The sequence below is a fragment of the Vulpes lagopus genome, chromosome 10 (assembly GCF_018345385.1).
Source record: "Vulpes lagopus strain Blue_001 chromosome 10, ASM1834538v1, whole genome shotgun sequence".
In the NCBI taxonomy this organism is placed as follows: Eukaryota; Metazoa; Chordata; class Mammalia; order Carnivora; family Canidae; genus Vulpes; species Vulpes lagopus.
The window spans coordinates 39,982,571-40,004,403 of NC_054833.1; the positions used below are offsets into that span (position 1 = coordinate 39,982,571).

A 21,833-nucleotide genomic window follows, 5' to 3' on the forward strand; every position below is an offset into this window, starting at 1 on the left:
TGTATAATAAAATATCCAGCAGCCAGAAGGGCAGAAATTTGATGGTTGCTGAGAGTGGAGAATGAGTATATGGGGGCTCTTTGTATTCGTCTCTATGGTCATGTGTGTTTGAAAATGTCCAGAAGGAGAAGTTGCAAAGGGGAGAGGGGAAAAAAAAGGATTTCAGAAACAAATGGATGAAGCAAATATGGCAAGATGTTAACAGTTATTAAATCCAGGTGACGGGTATGTGGCTATTCATTAACCATTTTCTATCTTTTCCATACGTCTGAGGCTTCTCAAAAAAAAAAAAAAAATTTAAAACGATTCCATGAGGGAACATTGGAAAGCACTTGGCACAGTGCCTGGTGCATAGTAAGTGCTTAAATAAATATCAGTGGATTTTTCCTTCCTCTCCAAATGTTGGCATGGAAGTGAACCAGCAGCAAAGAGCAGAGCAGGGCCACTGGCGAAGCTGCTGGAAAGCAGGCCTCATCTCAGTAGGAGGAAGAATTTTATGAGAAGTGGGTTTGTTTGGCAGTGGAACTCCATAGTTTCACATCGACAGAGCTCCCCATTGCTAGGAATATTCAGGCAGGGGCGGCTCGTTTCAGGGATGTTACAGAAGTGGTTTCTGCATTGAGGGACAATTTGGTGGCATCAAGAGGGAGATTGCAGGGAACCCAAAATTGCTTCCATCTCTGAAGTCTTTCCACCCGATGCAGCTGATCAAAATGCACCACGGCTTTTTCTCCCCCACTCCCAGAAACTGGTCCCTGTCTGTGGCCGAGGCAGAGGGAGGCACACGAAGGACCAAAGAGCTCTTCTCACCATTTCCCTCTGTCCTGTTTGTTCTGCACACACACCAAAGATAAGGACACAGAAGGGAGGGGGGAGGGCAGAGAGGGCTCCAGGAGGAAGTCCTGGACCCCCCTGGACCTCCACGTGGGGGTCTTAGGGGCCAGTGGGTGAGACCTACATCAAGCCAGAAGGGCCACCCGCCGGGGTCTCTCTGGGCTTCTTTGGGTTCTCATGGCCTCCTGGCAATCTCTAGGCCCTGAGGCTTCCAGCAAGAAAGGAGGAGGAGAAGCAAACAGCTTGAAACCCTGGCTCATGGGCCTGGGAGAGAGACCTCAGGAGATCATCAGGGCAAGTTCCCTGCCTTTGGGAAGATGAAGCATTATTATTCACCCCATTTTACAGGTGAGGAGACTGAGTCCCAGCCGGGTTAAGCGATCAGGACCCCGGGCGGACGCAAGGCAAGAGGAACCCTACCAGCCCTGTGCTTTCCCACCTGGGAGCAGCAGAGCCTGCTGATTTGCATAGCTTTGGCAGCACTGGGATGTGAGTTTGCCTGGGGAGCAATTCTCTGGGTGAGGGAGGTGGAAGCACAAGAATGGAGAACCGTCCAAGCAGGATTTTTCACTTCTGCCCAGTAAACAATGCAGAGTGCTCGGCAGTGGGGCCGAACCTCTCCCAGCTCCGGACTGCTTCTCTTCTCACCAGCTCCACACCCAGTATAGCCCAGTAAGGCTTCCAGGGCCACTTTATGGCCACTTGGCAGCTGGCTAGCACTTCCTAGGAGAGCAGTGATTAAGGCCACCAGGCCCTTGGCAAGGCTCCTGGGCAGCCGGCCACCAGAGCAGACCAGGAGACTTCCCGGCATGGCCATTTAAACCAGTCAAAGCGTTTTTTTTTTTTTTTTTCCAGGACCCCACAGACACCAGGCCTACCTTTTTTGTTACTTGAGATTCCTCCAAGGAACTGGCAGTGTTGCCTAATGGTCAGAGTTCTGTACAGAGAACACACGGGAAACTGAGCTCGAGGGTTACTTCAAAGGCTGTTTTACGCTGGACTTGGGGCAAGTGGCTTAATCTCCGCAGCCTTCAACTTCCCTTAAATATTAAAACAAAAAAGTTTCTGTCTGCATTCCTGCCACCTCCTTCATGGGGGCAAGGGGATGCCCAGGAGGACCCCCGCGGACGACCCCTGAAGACCCCTGAAGAATGGGATGCAGGACCTGGGCTGGACAGGAGAAAGAGCCCAGCTTAGGTGTTAGGGGAGACTGACCCCCAGGGCTCCACTAGCTAGGTGGCCTCAGTCAAGTCACCTTACCTCTGTGGGTGTAGACAGCAAATACAGACGTGGCCATGGGTGCAAGCCATGCCCAGGGTGGTGTCCCTAATGGATCACTGCACCCTCCGCCTTGTCCTAACATCCCTGCTTGTGACCACCACGGATGGTCACAATCAGCTGTCCTGAAGAAACCCACTGGCCACCCCAGGACAGGGTCATCTCTCAGGTCCCCTTGACCTCTGACCATCTGTGAGATGGGAATTCTCATGATTTAAAGCTTCTCCCTCTCTACCCCAAGGAAGCCCGGCACAGCAAACATCCTTAGGGATTCCTTGTGGCACGGCCTGTGCGAGCCACCTGTTGCCTTTTCTCCATGCACATGCTTGTGAGATTGAATCCTGAAGCCTTGCTCTACTGTCCCTTCCCACAGATCAGGAGCCTGGGGCTGAGCCCCGGTGGACACCAGCGGCTCCCCTGCGCCCTGTGGCTGGAAGAGAAGCCCATGTCCTTCCAGCTCCATCTGTCCTGTTGCTCTTTGATAAATGAAACGCTCCTCACATGGTCTTCTAATTGTTTAGGCCATATAATCCCTATTGCTTCTCAGCCTGAGCTGGAGATGGGGCTCCCCGGGGCTTCCCTGCAGTGACCCCTCACCTCCTGGGGGCCCAAAGTGGGCAGCTTTGGCACTCTGAGGCTACGCTGAAGGAGCCCCTGGGCAGATGCGCCAAGTTCCAGAACAACAAACCAGGGGCTCAGGCCCCTGTGGCAAGGACTGTGGCCAGAAGAGCCAGGTCCCCACCAAAGTCTCAACTCAGTTTCCTGAGCCTGGGAACCAAGAAAAGTCTAACTCCAAGGGGGGAACTCTGTGGGGAAGCCAGGGTTCTGGTTGCCCTAACAGGCACATCTCAGAGAAGCCCCTCGCCTGCTATTTTTCTACCAGTTTTCCATGCTCAAGAGGACCCAGAGAGGGATCCCTGGGTGGCGCAGCGGTTTGGCGCCTGCCTTTGGCCCAGGGCGCGATCCTGGAGACCCGGGATCGAATCCCACATCGGGCTCCCGGTGCATGGAGCCTGCTTCTCCCTCTGCCTGTGTCTCTGCCTCTCTCTCTCTCTCTCTCTCTGTGTGACTACCATAAATAAATAAAATTTTAAAAAATAATAATAATTAAAAAAAAAAAAAAAAAAAAAGAGGACCCAGAGACTTCTAATGCTATCCCCGCCATTTATAGGTAAGGAAACTGAGTCCCCGAGAGGACAAATGATGAGCTGAAGTTAATACAGGCAATAAACGGCACAGCAGGAGCTAATCCCCAGAGCTCCGCTGCCCAGACTTGACTCTGCACAACACCTGTGGGTGTTCTTTAAAGGCCGACTCCAGACCAGCACCGCTCTGCCCTTGGCCCAGCCTCAGGAGGGAAGAGGTTCAAAGAGGTTTAAGGTCAGTGGGAGACCAGGAGGCTCTATCCTCGCCCTTTTCCTGGAGGAGAGTGAAGTGGGGTGAGAAGTGATGGGCCATGCGGCTGGGCTCTGGCTCTCCTGTGGGCACGCAGGGGTCCGCGTGCGGCTCGCAGGGCGCGGGTAGGAGGAAAGCTTGGACGGGAGATGCCATCTCACGCTCGTGGAACAGCTCACACTTCCAAAAGCTCCCACACATGGACTCTCATCTCATTGCTTCCTCACGACTTGTTCTACAGACAAGGAAACTGAGGCTGGGTCCCAGCACCAGCGATGGAGAGCAGGGTGGGAGAAGGAGCTTGGACCTCATAGCTCTGGCTCTAGCGCCAGTGGCCTCGCCAACACGCATTGGTCACGGTGACACGCACTGGTTTCTTCCTCTGCTGTGCACTTCCGTCCCTAGCTCCTCCGCGATCCCCACCTGCCTGGGAGGTCTAAGGGCTGGAATTATAGGACTCCTGTTTTACAGGTGACTAGAGGCTCAGAGGGTGAGGCCTGTGATAGGACACACAGCTGACTGCTGAGCCCAGATCCCCCCCGCCACCGTTCTCTCTTCTTTTACCCTTTTCTTTTCTTAAGATTTTATTTATTTATTCATGAGAGACACACAGAGAGAGGCAGAGACACAGGCAGAGGGAGAAGCAGGCTCCCTGCAGGGAGCCTGATGTGGGACTCAATCCCAGGACCCCGGGGTCATGTCCTGAGCCAAAGGCAGCCGCTCAACCTCTGAGCTGCCCAGGCGCCCCTCTCCTCTTTCACTCTTAGAGTATAAAGTCCTCCTCCCTCCTGGGGCTGGAGGAGCTGCTATCTCTGAGACAAGGGTGGCGGGGAGAGGGGAGAGGCTTAATCCAAGGAAGCAAAAACAAAGGACAGAGGATAGTGCCCCTACTGCTTCTGGGGTGGAGAAAGTGTTCCTCAAGAAACCTCCTGTTTTACATCCCCACTATGACCTTGGGAAAGTCCTTCCCCTTCTCTGACCCCAGTCTCTCCCCCGCCATAAAATGGGAGAATAGGACTAGATCAGAGAATTTTCAAACATTTTGGCAGCAGAACACTGTTTTCAAATAATAAGGAATAATTAGTAGCTGACATTTATTGAGCATTTACTACGCACCAAGCTCTGTAGTAAACATTTTATACACATGCAGCATTTAATCCTAACCACCACCCTATGAGTAGGTGCTATTATCCCCATTTCACAGGTGAGGAAAGGAGGCTCAGAGGGGTTCATCGGCCTGCCCAAGGTTCCTGATTTAACAGATCACTGAGCAGAAACCCAAACCCACGTCTGTCCACACCACATCACGCTATCCCCAAAGAAGGCCTCCTATTTACTTGCAGGAAGTAAATAAAGGACCTTTGGATTTTTCCAGAACTATCAACATCAACTCATCTCACTGAACCTGGCTTGTCCTTTAGCACTGGGTCCTGAGAAGAGGGGGTCCCTCTATCAGCTCCTTCCCCTTCTTCCCGCCATTTCTGTTTCCTGAGAAGTAAAGACAGGCTTGAGTCAGGATCAAAACAAGGAGCCCTCTAGCCAGGCATGCTGTCAGTGGGGTGACCACTTAGCTTTGGGGGCTGCCCCTGGGGCCCTTCCCTGAAGCATGCTTCCCATTCCCAAAGACCAAAGGCTACAAGGGCACATTGGCCAAAGTGAATGAATTCACTGGCAGGTCTACTCAGGACACAGTCCATATTCCTAATCAAGGCTTCCCGGATTGGCTGTTGAATCCCTGCCCCGCTTGCGTGGACACTTGATGGCTTCTGATCCTAATACTAGCAAACAGCATTACTCCATGGCAGGCACTGAGGTAAGTGTGTTTAACCTCAAGAGATAGGTACAATTATTACCCTCATTTTACAGACCAGGGAACTGAGCAGGGAACCATTAAGAAACTAGCCCAAGGTCATAAAACTGGTAAGCTGAGAAGCTGGGGTTCACACACAGGCAGTAGTCTTCGTGGCTGCACTTCAGTGAGCGGGGGGCCGGGGTGCAGGGGCTCACATCAGCATCTTACAAACAATAACCGGTGTGTGCGAAGGATCAGAGTGCTCTCACATCACGGCATCTTAGAGCTAGCAGGGATCTTAGAGACCTTCAAGTTCACACCTGCTGTCCAACGCGCCAACTCGGGCCCAAGGATGAGAAGTGATTGCCTAAGAGACAGGCTGGTGGTAGAGGCTGGAATCGGTCTGCCCTCGCATCTTCTCAGCCAAACAAGAAAGTAGAGATTGTGTTTCCAATTTCACGGATAGAAAAACTGAGGCGACTCATCTGTGGTCACCGGAGGGAGGAAAGGAGGGAAGGAGGGAGGCTTGAGGCTGGAACTAGAACACACTCGAGGATGGCTCTGAGCTCCAGCATCCTCAGGCCATGCAGGGGTAAACTGAGTCCAGAGGCAGGAGGGGGACCAGCTGGTTCTCCCGGGAGGCAAAGGCCACCAGCACCCAGCCCAGCCTGACCACCGTCAGCTCTCCCTCGGCCTGTGGAGGCGGGGAGGGAGGGAGTCAACCCGGTGCCGCCTCCCTTTGATAACTTTGAGCCCGGGGCAGACATGTGCCAGCCGGCTTCACCCCCTTTTGTCCGAGCTTCCCTCCTCAAGAAAACCTTAATCATCCTCATTTGAATTTCAAATGACCTCTCCCCTCTCCCCCCTCCCCGCCCCAACAGGCTTTGAGGCAGGGATATGGAAATTCACCCTGCAGTATGGAAATCATCGCCCTATGCAAATAGGGCGCCAAGACCCCATCGTCATAGCAACCACTGGGTTTCCTCTCCTTTCGGCACCTCTCTGGGCTCTCTGACTTAGATTTTTTTGTTCCTCTCCCAGCCCGAGCAGGTAGGGGGGTGGGGTTGGCGAGCCCCCTGCCAGGGGGCCTCACCGCGGCCCAGAGCAGGCAGGCGGGGCACCCCTAGCCAAGGTGCCTTGCGGGGTCCAGACCTGCCAGCCCACCTGCTGGCTTGTCTCCAGCAAATCTGGACCAAGCCTACCCAAGCCAGGCTGACCACTGTCTTTTGTTTTTTTGTTTTCCCTGGCCTGGGCCAATCCAAGGATGGGCTAGGTGGTGGTGGTGGTGGTGGGGAAGTTCCGGAGTCTGGAGGACACAGAAAGGCCCCCAAAGGAGGTGGCAGAGGGGGGAGATCTAGGGGGCTTCCACCATACGTGGTAGGAGATGAAAAGCCCAGCATGGAACCTGTATGTAAAATGCCATGCAAATTAACACCTATTATTTTTTGAGTCAACAGCACTGGTGCTTTTTGGGAGATGCCAGTAGCTCAGTTTCCCATGCTCCTGGCTTAGCACAAAGGCCTGGCCTCCCAGGGCCCTCCTGCTACCCCAGAAGTGCCCCCTCCCCAATGAACACCAGCCCACGGAGGCAGCAGGAGGGGACAGAAATGTCACTGACTGAGGTCCCTAGAAGTGAAATGAGGGCTCTGCTCATTCTCTGCCCTGCCCAGCCAGACCCCTGGACTCCAGGGAGGGTGGACCGGCCCTAGCTGGGATGACCTCATGCCATTTCCCTTTTAAGGACACTTAGCTCTGCTCCCCCTCCTTCTCCTCCCAAAGCTGCCTCTCCCTCTCAGCCACTCTTCCTAAGGATGGGTGATCCCAGGCAAAGCCCTTCCCAGGGGAGGTGGTTTCAATACAGGGGACACCCTAGCAAATGCTGGCCTGAGTTGCTGCTGATCCCCTGGGGTGCCCCCAAGGATCCCCCGCCTGCCTTTGAGAGAGCAGCCTCTGCCAGAAAGGAAGACTGCCAGCGGGTGCAACCCATGGACAGGAGGGCTTGAAGGTGGAGATGCTGGGAGTGCAAGTGTGTCAGTGGGTCTGTGTGTGCTGGGGGCGGGGGCGGGAGAGGCAGGGTGGGGCCACATCTCAGTTGCCTGGACTTGGGCTGCTCTTCAAGCCCCTAAAACGCAACCTATTTGGTAGCTCATTTCTCTTTAAATTCTTTTTCCACTTGGTCAGCACTTTTCCACACCAGGTGTTCTTTGCCCTAATTGTTTCTTGAGGAAGAGGGTAGACCCAAGAGAGCAAAAGCATTTACTCACACCTGGGAGGGTGGGGGTGGGCTGTAAATCTCGGATCCTTTAATGAAGGGCTGAGGCCCAGGAACAGGCAGTGGTCTGAGTCTTCCACTGTGGGGGGGGGGGGGGGGGGGGCATGTACCCCTGCCAGCAGAGGACAGCCCGGGACCTACCTCTCCTGCTTGATCTCTCCAGCATCACACCCAAGACACCCACAGTGTGAGGGGAGGAATGCGAAGATTATAAGATATACCCAAGGTCAGATGTATCCATCGCCCATGGCCTGCCAAAGGACAGCAGTGTTCTGACACACGGTGTGAACTCCTCTAAGGCAGGGCACCCCAAAGTATGCTCCAACAGTCAGAGCTGCCCTGCAAACTGTTTGCTAAAGTCTGAGACCAGATCATACAAACACAGAGAATTTAGAAATGTTCATAGTGCCCCAAGCATGTGATGAGTGGGCTCTCCCCGTGGACGGCAGGTGTAGACTAGCCTGGGCCCTGTGGAGCGTGTGTGGTGGGTACGATCTGCAGTCCCGCGTGGTTAGGACTGCGTGCTGATCTGTGACAGACTGGAAGGGAAACAACTGGTCCCGCACCCCAGATTATTTGAGAGGGAGCACCCTAAGCGGTGCCCACCAATGAGACCATGCGGACAGTAAAAGACAGCACATGGATGCCCCACACTGGGCTCCCTCTCTCGGTCCCCTTTCAGGCTGAAGAGAAAGGAGGCCCATGTTCTTCTTGGGGGGGCCTCAAAGATGGAGGCAAGTGTGGTGGGGAGTCACTTCCTTCAGGAGACCTACAAAAGTTAGAAGGGCCAGTGCCAGGCAGGACTGGCCCGGTCACCCATGGCTCATCTGGTTAGCACGATCCTGCCCTGTTTGCCCCTGGGGCCTGGGTTTGGGAATCAGGGATGAGCAAGAGTCTGTGAGTGGTGAGTGAGGCTGGTACGGGTGAGAGCAGTTGCTGTAGCTGTTTTGTTTGCTAGGGTGCTCTGATTGCTAGAGGCAGACAGGCAATTCCTGGCACCATAGGCCGCTCTCCCGAGGTTTCCGGGACACAGAGCCATGGGATGAAGCCTGGGTAGTGCATTAGTACCTTCTAATCTCCCTGTCACAAAAATGGGAAACACTCTGGGTTAGAAGACCATAATAAGAGGTAACAGGCTGAGGCTGCAGCATGAGGTTCTCAGGCAAGAAATGAGAAAAGATGTCTAGGCACTGGGGACTGTAGCCTACAAGAATAGGTGCCCAAAAGAAATTGTGGGGTTAGCTTTTCTTAAGGGAAACATCCCTAAGACCAGGAGGTTCCTTCATTTTCCGGGGATCGTTTTGAAATGTCTCCAAAGGAAGAGAGTCATGGACAAGAATCCTGACATAAAAAAAAAAAAAAAAAAATCCCGACATCCCCAAGAATTCATATCAGTGCCCCTTGAATACTTGGAAGGGCTGTGGCTTCCTTTCTCTCTTCAGAAGTAAGGGGCAGAGCAGGTAACTTGGAGGTGCAGGACTGGAGTCACCTGGTGCAAATCCTAGAGACCACCAGTCCAGTCCCTTCCTTTCACTCTTCCAGAACCCTCTTCCCCCTATTACAATGAGGAGACCCAAGTCTAGGGCACAAGTAGACTTGTCCCATATCGCTCAGTGACAGAGCTTTGTCTTGCCTCCTGAATGTTTCTGATAATTATCCACCTAATGATGGATTGTATTAGTACAGTGGTGCACACTTTGTGAAGCACGTTCATACCCACTCTGTCATTTAATCACGAAAAGGGCGGGCGTGTGTGTGCACGTGTACCTCATTTAAAAAGGGCTAGCAAAAAAATAAAAAATAAAAAATAAAAATAAAATAAAAAAATAAAAAATAAATAAATTAAAAAAATAAAAAGGGCTAGCAATGGGAGACTCTTCTTCACCCCCTGCCTGCCAAGTACTTCCTAGATGTCTGCTGTCCTCTCTGTCATTGAAAGAATAGTTTTATTCCATAAATATTTGGTCTGAAAGCCATACACATCTCTCAAAGACTTCTGCCTATTTCTGCCTAGAACCTCACTTCTTGGTTGTGATGAGACATAATTTCTTTATCCTCAGCTTCAGTAGGATGGAAACCTCGGGACTCAGTAGGGTGGAGATGGTGAGCAAGGAGTTGGTTGAGAAGGACTTCCTAGTCTTGGGTCAGTTAACTCATTGTTCCTGTGGGACCTTATGAGAGTCACTAACCTCTCTGCGTTCCTCTGCATGATCACATCATTCCTTCCCAAAACCATATTGGAAGTTCTCGGGGGGAAAGTACAAAAGGATCCCCAAACAGCTAAGATGCCTTGGCGGTCTTTCTGGAAGGTGGGGGCAGATGTTAAGTCATTCCACCTCACAGACAGGACAACTGATGGTGGAGAAGGGCAGCAAGAATGGACAACTGACAAAGCTCAGTCCCTCCTCCATCTCTAGCTCTCTGTCCTCCCCTGGCTCCCCCCACAGAATTCTTTCTTCCCACATCTCTGAGCAGGGCAAGGGTGCCAAGGAATTTGCTCCACTACTATCTGGGTTCACAACCCCACCCCAGTGCCCCATCAAAGGGTTGGGTGGTGGCGGAAGGAAAGACTGGAGCATCGGTAAGGCTGGCCCAGGATAAGAGAAGGGAAGGAGAAAATCCTCTCCCTAGATTTTCACCTTCCCCGGTTCATAGAGTTCCCACTCTTCCCCAGCAAGCATGTTTCAGCTCCAGAGAGGACTTCTGCCTCTTGGATTATACCAACCCACCTTCCAGGGGCTTGGCTTCCCCCCAAGGGGCTTCCCCCCTTTGGCCGTTGTCACCCTCCATAATCTTGGCATCCCTCCTGATGCTAGCAGTTTCCTGTGTCCTCTGTCCCTGGTTCCTGTGTTGGTCCTCAGTCTTCCCACCACCATCTTTGGGTAGAAAGTCACTAGAAAAATCTATGTTTAATTCTGTCATTTGCTAGGCATGGGAATTTTGGGAAAAGCAGCCTCAAATCCCTCATCTTCAAAGTGGAATGATGACATCTACTGCACAGAATTGTTGAAAAGGCCAAATGCACTAGGTGTTTGTGCTCTTTTAGACACGAGTTGGCACCATCATCCCTTCTGCCATGAATTCCTGTGAGAGAAGCAAAGCCCCTTGAGGACAGGGGCTGTTTCTTCATCTTTCTGAGCCTAGGGTTTGACACAAACATGCTCCGCAGATGTTGTGTATGGGACTACCAGCTAGGTCAGGGAGGAGGATTGGGGGTAAATGGAGCAAAGAGGCTAGAGATGTCCAAGAGGAGGGTGTGGAGAGGGCGACTGGAAAGAAGGGACTAGGGAGGGCTCAGCTCTGAGGAAGCCTTTATGCAAATGCAGGAAGTGGCAAGTGATGGCAGAGAATTTGGAAAAGCAATACATGTACCCTGTTTGCAAGATTCAGCTCCTAGAGATCATCCAGCCCAAATCCTTCCTTTATGGGAGGAACAGAAAGGTCCCAGTGGGGAGCGACTTGCCCCATAATCTGCAGGGAGTTAATGGAAGAGCCAAGATAAGAATCTAATGGACTCAGGCCCGAGTTTGATTCCTGGTTAAAAGCTGTACAATCCTGGGCAAGCCCATGTCTCATTCTTTAGCCACCATTTCTTCATCGATAAAAATGGGGGTGGTAAGAATGGAACGAGATGATGCACGTGAACTCCGAGGCACACGTGCACGTGCCCAGGTATGGGGAAGAGGCTCTGTGAATGTGGCTGGACTTTCTGTCCCCCCTCCCCCTCCGCCACGTCCAGCATATTTGTCCTCCCCTGTGTTTGAGGCTACTCTGCGACTAGTGTGGTCAAAAGTCATAGGGTTAGCAATATGGGTGCTTGGGGGTGGTCAGTTACAGACCCGGGGGCTTTTGAAATGTGGGCAAGCCTGTATACTCTTATGAACCACTCAACTGAGAATAGGAAAAGAAGGTGCTGTCAGCTTCAAGAATAGAGGAAAAATAACAACCAGGGAAATAAAAGGATAGGAAAGCTGATGATTCAGAAATCTAGAAACTTGGCTCCAGTCCTCTGGGGGGTGGGGAGGAGGGCTGGGAAGAGGACTGGACAGGGGATTGGGAGATTTTCTGGTGTCTTGTGTTGCCACAAAGGCAGTCTGAGGTTGTGGGCAGTTAGTTTATCTTTGTCCATGCCTTGGCTCCCTATAAGCAGGAGGAAAGTGAAGAATGAAAGAGCTGCCTGCCATGTCTCTGCCAGCTAGGAGGTCTGTGTCTGGACCTGAGAATGCTCTCCTCTGCAGTCCTAGCCTGTGTGGATGGGGAAATAACTTCTCTTTCCCACTCCCAACCCTTGTGCCCTTTGGGGATTTCACACAATACAGAAGGTGCTCTCAGGGAGCTGGGGGTTTCTAGGTCACCTTTGTTTGTAGTTCCTTTAAAACTCAGAGACAAACCACCCCCTAATTCATGCACTGTTTGGAAGGGGGAATCTGCCTTTTAAAAATCCAAAGGAAGCCATTTAACCAAGTTGGTAACCATTGTGACTCATAATAAGCTTTTCTCTGTAAAAAAATGAGTCACAATGACTTTCCAGGAAGTTTGGTTACTTTAATTAGCTACCTCTTTTTTCTTGCCCTTAAAAACATACAGTAATTTGATGATCACCTAAGTATGGATGCTACCGGCCACGGCGCTGAGTCCCTAGAAGGGAAGAATCTAGGGGTGGAGAACTTGCAGACAGCACAGACTTCGTGGTCTCCTTGGAGCTGAAGAAGACCCACACAGAATCCTTTCTTGAATGTGCAATGAGAACAACCAGCCTCTGAGGCTGACCCACTTGGCCTGAGTGACAGGGAGAAGGACATCCCAGCTACCTGGCACCCCAAAGTGCTTAGCAGTGATGCTCTTTCTGTAAACTACAGAATCATAGGATCTTGATGATGCCACCAGACGTAATGATGATCACAGCTGCCATGTGTCAAGCACCGTGAATAAGCTTTAAAAATCATCTCAGGGAACTCCCAACCCGCTAAGAGGGACATTAATTGCCCCCCCCTCTATAGCAGAGACCAGGCTAAGCTAACTTATCAGATCGTATCAGTTGGTGAGCACCTAAGCTCCCAGGTCTGTTTGACTCTACATCCATACCCTTTGAAGATCACCTGTTCCTGCTTCCTAAAGAGGCAAAGTGGCTGCTATAAGGTCACATATGGAACCAGGAGAACCCTGGGATGGCACTCAGATTCCCAAAGTCCCAGCTTGTGTCTGGATTCTTTCTCCTTCAACTGCGTCTGTACACAGCTTCCATGGTTCCAAAAGGGAGGCCAGAATGTGCTCAGATTATCTCCAACACTTTCGTCTTCCTCACCCCCACCCAGGATCTGAACACTCTCGCTCCTGGCCCACCTTTTAGGGTTCCACGTAGCTCCTTCCCACTCCCAACACTGTTACCTGGACTTAGGTTGCTTCACTAGTAACAGAACATCAGTGCTAGACTCCTAGTGTGGTCTTCTTCATACACGGACACTCTCTTAGCTGTGCCCTCACATACCTGGGGCCACATACCAACAGAGTTGGCTCCAGCCAGCCTGCTATCAGAAGAGGGCAACGCAGCTTCTCCTGAGAGTGGCTTTTGGAGTCTGATTTTTTTTTTCCCCCAGGGAAGGGTGTCAGAGCTGAGATTGTCCCTATCCAGCTGAACTGATTTGATTTTATTTCATTAAAGACATTATTTATTTATTTACTTTGAAAGAGAGAGAGAATGAGCACAAGTGAACAGGGGAAGGGGCAGAGGGAGACAGGGAATTCCAAGCAGACCTCTCACTGAGCACGGAACCGGACACAGGGCTTGATCCCACAAACCTGAGATCGTGACTTGACTTGAAATCAAGGGTTGGATGCATAACCGACTGAGCCACCCAGGTGCTCCCAACTGAACTGATTTTAAAGCCTTGCTCCTGTTCTTCAGGTTGGAGGAAATTTTCTTCTCAACTGGAGAGAACAAGTGCCTCCCTCCACAGACCCTCAGTAAAACATACTCAGCAATTAAATCAATTGAAAAGTGAGTGCAACTGGCCCACATTCTCCTGGCCCAGCTGTTCCTACTCACAAAGAAAAATATAGAACCTACACCTCTAATGTCTATTGCTACCTGTGCAGTAGGCACTGTTTCAATATTAAATTGAGGGGCAGGAAAGTTTATGGCAAATGTATCCTGCAGGTGCCCTCAACAAGACCCCCAATTATCTTGTCCCTGACCCAAGCTTCAAGAATGGGGTTAGACTGCACCTGAAGACTTGGGAAAAGAGTTTAGCTCTGGGGGACATTGATTCTCTTCCACTTCTAATTTCTATGTCTCTAATGATCCAGATGAAAGACTAATTGAGGTCTTGTTGGAAGGCTATTAAAGTTATTTGGTGGTGTTACAATTTATACTCATGTTTCTTTAAGTTCTTTTTAATTATATGGAGCTTTCAAAGCAAAGCTTGGACTGTGGAGTTGAAAGCAGAGAGCTATGAAACTTTCTTCTCAATTCTTTCCTGACCTCTTTCTCTTCTTCACAAAGCAAAGTCATCTTCCAGGCACCAAGCCTTTCTTTCTGGTCTATTTACCACCCACATGCATGTAATTTGGAAGAGGAACACTTGCGCACGGGCCTCTTAGGCTAGTTCCTTGAGTAAGGCCTGTTGAGAAATCTGGGGTTAAAAGGCCTTGGTCCCCATCTACTGAAGACACATTGTGCTTTCTGTCCTGAGCAGGAACTGGAACCACAGCCTGCTGCTTCCACGGGTATTGGAACGGCCCATGGCCCATCAAGAAGTGGACCTCCTCCCTAATTTTTATGTTTCCATTTTGTTTGTAAGGATCTGGCTGGCCCTTTCCAAGCCTAGTTCCAGAGACTTTGTCCCCCTCTAGATGGATATCTATAGTTCGAAGCCTCCAGGGTCATAGCCTAAGGGAATTCCTTCACTTCCTAAGACCCAGCTTTGGGGTCTGATTGGCTCAAAGACTGAGATAGAGAAAAAACAAACAAAAAACACCGCATTGTTCGATGATCATTTGCAACAACTTGCTCCCACCCGTGCTTTTCTTGTTTCATTCATTCCCCAGAAGAGAAGACCCTTACCTGTCTCCACCTGGCTGAGGGCACTGCGAGCATCCGTGGAATCTGCTACATCCCCACTCATCTTGATATCTGCAGGGAAAACACAACTGATTTTAATAACAGGTCACAATTTTTCTTGCTATGACATATGTGGCTTTAACTAAACAGCAAAGATGAATGTGTAATTACAACAACCATCAGACTTTCAAATTCCTGATTCCCGAACATACAACCATTAGAATATTCATAAGCTTGGGGCACAAATCCCCTCCTCCCAGGCGCGCCTCCTTTCCCTGGCCCTTTCTTTCCCCTCTTCTCTGCTGCTACTGCGGGATCTCTCACCTTTTGCATCATTCATTGTCACTTCCTTCCATCACCAGGTTCAGTTGGTAAAAATTTAACAAGGGGAGGGGTACAGGGTGAGGTGGGGGGTGGGGAAGAATGCTTCCCATTTCCAATCCTCATTGCCTCTGGGATTTGGGGGATTTATTTTATTTTTTTCAAGTAGCATAAGAAATATGTGTCTCCCCACCGCCCCCACCTCCCCTCCCTGTAATAACCCTACCCTGGGAGGTGAGAGTACCCCTGAACCTAGGCTTGCCCTTCTCACCTTTCTTGCCCAGTTCCTGCCCCTCTTCTCTGTCTGGTTCTCAGAGGTCAGCCCACTGTCTGGGGACCAAATCCTAGCTCCAGCGTGGCCCTCCGGAGATCCCTTCTCCTCTGGGAAGCCTTACCTTCTTTCCTACTCCTTCAAAGTGCTCTGGGAGCAAGGGATGGTGGGTGGGTCAGTGCCCTGCAGACAGAGAATACCTACACCAGGCCCGGTCTCAGCCCCCTAGGGCTGCTGGTCCGGCCTCTCTGCCCTGCTTCATTTCAATAAATTAAACATTTACCCATAACAGACAGCTGCCACCACCTAAGAGCCCCCCCCCCCCCAAGTCTTCTCCAGGATCAGCAGAGAGAAGCAAAGAGGCAACTTTGAACTAACTCCCTCTCTCAGCTCCTCTCCTTATTAAACCACCCAAATACTGAAGCCGTTAAAGACAGAAGAATATTTTATTCAAATCGTGTTGACCCCCCCTACCACTACCCCCACCCTCTTCTCTGGGGCAGCACTTTAACTCTTTCAAACCAGATAAAGTCTTGGTGAGGCAATTTGCATACCCGGCTCCCCAGCCAATCCCTGCTAAGCATGCAGTCTTAATTTGCATCAGGTAATCAGGCAGTTGGCAGTCTGGACGCCTGAGGTCTGGAGATGATCCGGGTGAGGGGAAAGGGTGGACCTCCGCCCCAGGAAAAGCGGGGAGAAACCTACTTTTTAATTTTTATTTATTTATCTTAGAACAATGACGTGGGTGGCTCTGGCAGAGATTGAAATCGTGGCCCCTGGGGGTGTGGTGTCACTGCAGCGCAGGAGGGGCGACTGCCCCGCCAAACAAGACAGAGGCGGAGGTTCAGAGGCTCTCCAAGCCCTTAGAACGCCCCAGAAGCAGAGGATGGAATAAGGCACTTTTGGGAGCCCCTGTGGCTTGAGGAATATTTTGGAGACCCACCAAAGTGACGACTCCCAGGTAAATCCTCGGAGCTCCGTGCAGCGCCCTCCAGACATCCGCACTGTCCCGCACAGTCAGCCGACCTCTAGGGGAGATCTTGCAACCACACCCCAGACCTGCCTCACTGCACTACATTTAGGAAGGTTCTTCTTGAACCTAACCTAAGTCCTTCCTGCTGTAGTTCGAAACTGTAGAGTAGTCATGCGTGAATATGCAGAGCTAGCGTGGGTCACCTGGACACATCTGCAAAGGGTTCAGCTACTGCTCACCTTCTGCTCCCATAAAGAAATGGGCTCTGCTTCCTACTGCCCCGGGGCTGGGCACTGCTGAACAGATCTGCTCAGCTCATGCTTCCCCCACAGGGATTCCTCAACGGTGCTGAGGAAAAAGTCAGAGACTGGCCCCTCAGGTTTTTACACTGCCTCAGTAGCACCCAGAATTCCAGAGCATCAGTTTGGGTGGCCAACAGACCTGGATTTAATCCCAGCGCCATGGCTAACTAGCAGGGGGACCTTGGCCACGTATTTGAACCTGTTTTCTCAACTAAAAAATGGGAATAATGATACTTCCCAGAGTTCTTTAAGCAGCCAACAAAATATGAAAGAAAACTGCCTGGCACAGTTCCTGGCACAAAGTAAGCTTGAAATAAAAGAATGAGCTAAACAGATAACTTAGGCTTCTCTGTTAGTCCCCTTCGCCCCATAATAAGAAATAGCTTTGGGGACACCCACGTGGCTCAGTGTTTGAGCCTCTGCCTTCAGCTCAGGGTGTGATCCTGGGGTCCTGGGATCGAGTCCCGCATCAGGCTCCCCACCTGCTTCTCCCTCTACCTGTGTCTCTGCCTCTCTCTCTCTCTACCTGTGTCTCTGCCTCTCTGACACAGAGAGAGATTTAAAAATCCCTAAAGATTTTTTAAAATCTTTAAGAACAAGCAAGCAAGCAAGCAAGCTTTGGTTTTCTGTCTCAGCACTATCTGATTTGTCCTTTCCCTGGGAAGCCATAGACATCCTCCAAATTCTGACTTCACAGGGAAAGAGCTCATGGGGACAGTACGGGTTTAAGAAGCAGTAAGGCTGGGACGATGACCAGATTCTCAAATCAACTTATTTCCAATTCCTGACATTTAAGAAGGGTAACTGTTTAGCTAAACCACAATTTCATGCCCGTAACCCAGACTCCCTTCTGACACCCTTTCCCTGCATGCCTTTAAACGTGGCCAAAAGCCATCTCTCACTCAGCCTTTGAATTAGCTTAAAAGGTCCTTCTAATCATGTCTAAAAATGACTTTTGAAGGTGGCAAAGGCCCACACTCTGCCAGGACATCTTCTCCTTTGATACACCCATTATGGGAGCGACGTGGTAATGCTTTAGGATCGGACAGGGATTGGAGCCTGATGGAGGGGCAGGCTGCGAGGATCTGTAGAAGCTCTTGGTCAGTCCCACAGGATGCTAAGATACTGAGAACCAGTTCTAGTGGGTAGGCTGATGGGTGGGACGAACTCTTGGGTCTCAGCCTAAAAATGGGCCAACACCGAAACTCCCCAAGACGCCATAGCCCTTTGCCTGTCCGACAGCACTTGCCGGGGCTGAGGGAGGGAGGTGTGGGGTGGGGCTAGTCTTCTAGGCTGTTCTTATCTCTGCAGGCAGGCAGGCAGGCAGGCGACTGAGTGGGCTCCTTGCCATCACTCCCTTCCCTGGGGAGGCTCCCCTGCTCAGTGTAAGATCCCAGATCCCAGACGCCGACCCTCATCTGGCACCAGCACCATCACGTTCTGAAGCTGGGGCAAGACATTGGCTGCTGGCCTAGCCCTTCCTGTGCCTTGGCATGACCCATGAGCAGCCCCTCTTCATACATCCGTGAACCAGGATGTGTGTGGGAGCCTGAGGAGCAAAGTCCAAGGGGCGGCATCTTCCCCAGGCCGCAGGCTGTGTCCACAGTGTACTGGAACCTCAGGTCCAGGCTACACCGGGGAGGCAGAGAGCCTCCCCTTCTCTCTCCTACTGCCCGGCTCCATTTCTCTGAAGGGAGTGCAGCTCCCTCCAGACTTCTTCCTCCCATGATCGACAGTGGGGGCACTTCTACCAGAAGGAAACCAAGGGGCCCACTGGTCCTCTGTCTGAGCCAGTCATGGCTCCAATTCTCTCCTGAGACAGATTTCTGTCACTTCTTCGAGAGGCGGCCACTCCCTCTCACCACAAGACCTTCCAAACCCCAACAGTATTCCAGAGCTGTAGCTGGTATCAATCTGTGAGACTTGATCCCCACCTTGATAGGCAACAGCTCACTGTGAGCAAAAAGACAGAAAAAGAGATGCCCTGGGGCCAACCAGGTGTCCCCCTGGGGCCAGATTCCCAGTGTTTTCCTGTTTCTTCGCTCCCTCTCCAGCTGTCTGTCAGACTCTGGTCTAGTCCTCTGTCTATTTTTGATCTGGGAGCAGGAGCCTCCCCCTCCTTGGCTGGGGTGCCCCCGTGTCTGGTGACCTCATACTTGCCCAGGTGTTCATGCTCCTGGAGAGAGATGCTCTATAAGGTACAAAGTGCAGAGACCCCAGGCCAACCTGAATCATGGCTTGCACCTGGGTCATCGAGTAGAAAGATGGGCCGACTTGGGGGCCACAAGACTTATGGACCTGAGTGTGGGACCCAGTGCAAGAGCACACAAAGTGTGCTCCCTCTTTCCCCCACTCAAACTGTTCCAGTAAATCAATTGAGGAGGAGTCCCCCAAGGGCCCAGGACTGGAAATTCATGGGGAAAGTGCTGTTTGTGAAGAAAGAGGAGAATTATTGTGGGCTGGGGGCTGGGGATAAGACTCCAAAGAGACCAAATTTCCACCAAGAGGATCCTGGACTGAGACCCTAGAGAGGGACCCTCCCTCACAGACCCATGGCCGGGCCCACACTGAAAGACCCCACACGATGACCTCATATTGAAAAGCCAGAGAAGACTCAGCAAGGAGAGCCCTAAAATGGAGAGGGATCCACAGAAAGTCCCAAGCTGAGAGGTCCCTTTGAGATGCCACTAAAGGGGAACCAGACACCACTGAGGCTGAGCCTGAGAGAGCTCACAGGGTGGTGAGGGTGCAGGCATACTGAAGAATTGGGCTGGGGAGGGAAATGTAGACAAGTGAGTCAGGTAACCTACCCCAGGCGGATGGGAACCCTACCTTGGGTTTAGCTCAATCTCCCCTTTCACGTTTGGAACCCCTGCCTCCCGGAGGGAGAGATGGTGAGGGAGGTGTCAGCCTGGAGTTTCCTCCAAGGCCAGGGTAAGGGGGGCTTGGCCCTCTCACTGCCCTCCTCTCTGCCAGATGCTCTTAGCCCCTTAGGCATTTCCCTGCTGGGTCCCAGCTGTCCCACCTCCTCCCACCTCCCCCAGAGCAGCAGCCTGCGTAGACAATGGGGTGGAAAACCCCTAGGAAGTCTCTGATCTTGTCACTAAAGAACTTCCCACTGAGGCCCACCTTTCTGAGGCCTTGTTCTCATTCCTGCCTAGGGATTCTTGATGGGAAGTGAAGTAGGGAGAGCAGGGAAACTGCCCCCAGGAATGCCCAGCTCCATAGTGGTGCCACAGGGTCTGGAAACACTTTCTCCAGATATTGGATGATACCCAGTTGGATGCTTCCTTTGGCCTCACCTGGCCCTTCCTGGCACGTCCTATCACCTGGGGATCCACACAGAGTCAACATCTCTGTGGTAGCCTGACTTCATTCAACCCTGCCAGGATCCTGTCAGGGAATGGTGGACCCTGGCTCTCTCCACGCACCTGCTGTTGTCTGTTTTCAGGATGAGTGGGTCCCAGGAAAAAGCAAAGCCTCCAGACTTCTCTGCTCCTTGGGGTCAGTCAGGAAAACTGCCTCTCCTCACTCTTCCTCCCTACTCCTCCAGAAAGGAGAGCAAGTACAGAATTCCCACCAACAGCCCTGCGATCCTAAATAAAAGTCACGTGGTGCTGCCCTCCCTCTCTTGAGAGGCACATTGCTGGTTTGAAGTGGCCAAATCAGTTTTAGCCTTCTACACCTTGAGTCTGTTCTCCACTCAAACCCTTGGACCTCTGAGAAGGCCCACCCTAGGGCACCTGGGTGGCTCAGTGGTTGAGTGTCTACCTTTGGCTTAGGTCGTGATCCCGGGGTCCTGGGATCAAGTCCCACATCAGGCTCACTGAGGGGATCCTGCTTCACCCTCTGCCTGTGTCTCTGCCTCTCTCTCTGTCTCTCATGAATAAATAAAATCTTAAAAAAAGAAGAAGAAGAAGAAGAAGGTGCACCATAACACCAAGCATGACCATTCAGGATTAGTAGCCCCTGCCCCAGCCCCTCTGCCGAAGGAAGGACCAGCAGGGTGAATGGAGGGACCTCGGTTCACATCACACCCACCTACCATTCATATAGGGGATACTGACTCCTGGGAAAACATATCCATCTCTTAGCTTCCTTCCACTGAGGAAAGGGGGGCTTGGTATCTGAATCCATGGCACGTGGAACACGGAGAGTGCACTTCTCACCACCCCCTCTGAGCTCCTGACCTGCACCAGAGCACGGCTTCTCCAGCACCGAGGGTATCCACAGAGCCTGTGGGTGGACACACCTTCACACATGGGGTCTGCCCCACCTCCCCCCCCACACACACAGAAGAGGACAGTAGACCCCCCTGTGCTACACGGGGACACGCTGTCACAAGCCCTAATCCATACATACATGTGTGGCATGGCACCTGCCCCGGGGTGTGCCTCTGTAACTGCCAGCCCCCCCCCTCCAGACCTTACAAATGCCCACTTTGCCTCCACTTCACATTAAAGGACGGAGACACAAAACACGTAACATGTGGATACAAGTATTTTCCTCACTTATGCACTCCCAGGTCCACACCCCTGGCTGAGCGAGTGAGTGAGCCACCCTTCTGCAAGCAGTGAACAGAGCAACTTCAGCCCGACTCCAGGGCTGCGCAGACCCGGTCCCACTCCTGCCCCGCTCCAGATTGGAGGCTTCAGAAACCCTCCCACCCCGCGCCGGGGAGTCCCCACCTCCATTCTTCTCCAGCCCCCCCAACCCCCCCACCATCCGCCTCCCCACGCCGGCCCCCGGTGACCCGCTATCCACACTGCCATCTCCTGGTCGTGGAGAGATGCCCCCCCCCCAACGGTGCGTCCCTCCTTCGCCCCCTCGCCCCTCCGCTGACACCTGTCAGCGCTCGCTCCCCCGCCGCTCACCTGTGTGCATGGGTTCCAGATTGACCATCCTGCCCCAGGCGGGGCCAAAGGCAGCGCCCCCCCAGGCCCCTCGCGTCTGCCCCAGCCGGGCCCCCGGGGAAGCCAGGGTCTCTCCTCCGCCCCCGCCGCCGCCGTGGAAGCCGCCGCCGCTGTCGCGCGCTCCGCTGCTCCCGCCCGGGCAGCGCTCGGCTCGGCCGGGATTGCCACACGCCCAGGTGAGCACGCGGCGCGGCGCGGGGCGGGGGCCGCCGGCCACGCCCCCTGGCAGGGCCCCCGCGCCTGGCCCCGGGCCCATGCAAACCCGTGATTTGCATGCGCGGAGCTGGGGACCTGGGGAGGGGGCGGGCTGCGGCTGCGGCGGGTCCCCGACCCTGCGCAACACCTGTCCGCCCTGCCCCGGCCCGCAGCCCCTCCCTGCCGCGCCCGCAGCGACCCAGACGCCTGGGCCCGCTCGCCCTTGT

The 21,833-nt window shown here is 52.5% G+C and overlaps 1 protein-coding gene across 2 annotated transcripts in view; it reads right to left on the bottom strand.

The window, feature by feature from the left end:
• The window catches only part of POU2F3 (POU class 2 homeobox 3), a 75,892-nt gene extending 54,393 nt beyond the window's left edge, over positions 1 to 21,499 (bottom strand). The window contains exons 1-2 of one of the 2 annotated variants that reach the window (XM_041770746.1): positions 21,373 to 21,499; positions 14,635 to 14,703 (exon numbers count right to left, since the gene is read on the bottom strand). In XM_041770746.1, the coding sequence (XP_041626680.1) occupies positions 14,635 to 14,703; positions 21,373 to 21,400 (97 nt within the window). In that variant the 5' untranslated portion in view covers positions 21,401 to 21,499. Of the gene's footprint in view, positions 1 to 14,634; positions 14,704 to 15,347; positions 15,545 to 21,372 lie in introns of those variants that run through there. The other variant, XM_041770747.1, reaches the window with a different exon arrangement.
• Positions 21,500 to 21,833: the final 334 nt, after the last annotated feature.